Genomic DNA, 1,510 nt, shown 5'->3' with positions numbered 1-1,510 from the left:
TTATTTTTAGAGGACAAGAATAAGGAAGATAGGCATAAAAGTAATTAAAAGGAATATAATATGGGGAATTCTTTAAGTCAAAGAAAATTATTTATAAGCTAAGTGACTTGCTCTGTTTTACATTTTGAATTCTGTATATAGGAATGGGTAATACATATGTTGTTCCAATGAATCATAGCTAGTCTGGACGTTCACATTATTCCAACTAGTATGATAGTGTTAGTAGCTAAGTGGTTCTAACATTTATTACATTTTATCACATTCCCATCAATGAAGCTATTTAAGGAAATTAGAATTGTTCTGACTCTGTGGGTGATAGGAATTTTTTGTCATTGATAGACGCACGATGAAATAGAGATTTTTTTAAAGGAGATAGTAAAATAAAAGTCATATAGAAGGATAAACTTATTCCATTTGACAAACATGGTAAATGTTTTAACGTCTTGGAATGATGACCAGATAGTCTAAAGATGTATAGAAGTTTTTCCTTTGGTCTATTTCCTGTTCTTGATGGGAACTTAAATTTTAATGAAAAACTTTTTCTTGGCGATCATTCTACCCATGGCAGCTTTCACTTCTTTATTTCTCAAGCTGTAGATGAGCGGATTCAACATGGGGATCACTGATGTGTAGAACACAGACACTACTTTATTGAGGTCCAGAGAAAAAATTGCCCCTGGCCGCACATAGATAAAGAAGAGAGTCCCATACAAGATAGAAACAGCTGTCAGGTGGGAAGAACAGGTGGAAAAGGCTTTGTGCCTCCCATCAGCAGAGCGAATCCTCAGGATGGCAGAAACAATGTAAAAATAGGAGACTATAATAGTCAGGCTACTGACGACTAGTACAGCTCCAGCCACAATGAAAACTAACAATTTATTGATCCATATATCAGCACAAATGAGAGAAAGAAGGGGAGACATGTCACAGAAGAAATGATTGATGATATTGGAGTGACAAAAAGGAAGTCGAAAAGCAGCTGTTGTGTGAGTCATGGTGTTTAGGAAACCAGCGGCATAGGGTCCAACCACTAGCTGTAGGCAGAGTCGCTGGGACATGGCAACTGAGTACAATAGCGGGTTGCAGATGGCCACATAGCGGTCATAGGCCATGGATGCCAAGAGAAGGCACTCAGTGGCTACAAAGAACCCAGAGAACCACTGCTGTAAGGCACAGCCCAGGAAAGAGATGGCTTTCCTTTCAGCAAAGAAGTCAGTGAGCATCTTCGGACCCACAACTGAGGAAAAGCAGATGTCCACAAAGGACAAGTGGCTGAGAAAAAAGTACATAGGTGTGTGAAGGTGGGAATCGATCCGGATGAGAATAATCATGCCCAAGTTTCCTGTCATAGTAATGAGGTAAAAGAGTAGAAATAGGAGAAAAAGGAAGATCTGCAGTTGAGAATGGTACTTCAAGCCTATGAAAATGAATTCTGTGATTCTCGTATAGTTTTCCTCAGTCATTGGTTGGTTTCAGTATCTATAGTGAGAAAAATAGGGAATTGATAATG

The 1,510-nt window shown here is 38.7% G+C and overlaps 1 protein-coding gene across 1 annotated transcript; it reads right to left on the bottom strand.

Annotated features, from left to right (window-relative positions):
- Window positions 1–518: 518 nt before the first annotated feature.
- On the bottom strand, window positions 519–1,463 carry LOC105809982 (olfactory receptor 1009). Its single transcript, XM_012643891.1, has one exon. The coding sequence runs from the start codon at window positions 1,461–1,463 to the stop codon at window positions 519–521; it is 945 nt and encodes a 314-aa protein (XP_012499345.1).
- Window positions 1,464–1,510: the final 47 nt, after the last annotated feature.

Source organism: Propithecus coquereli, unplaced genomic scaffold (genome assembly GCF_000956105.1).
Source record: "Propithecus coquereli isolate 6110/MARCELLA unplaced genomic scaffold, Pcoq_1.0 Scaffold202, whole genome shotgun sequence".
NCBI lineage: Eukaryota > Metazoa > Chordata > Mammalia > Primates > Indriidae > Propithecus > Propithecus coquereli.
This window is presented reverse-complemented; position numbering and strand designations above follow the sequence as displayed.

Bases quoted from the DNA above. Each gene is read 5' to 3' on its own strand.
- LOC105809982 (XM_012643891.1), bottom strand. From the start codon at position 1,463: ATGACTGAGGAAAACTATACGAGAATCACAGAATTCATTTTCATAGGC.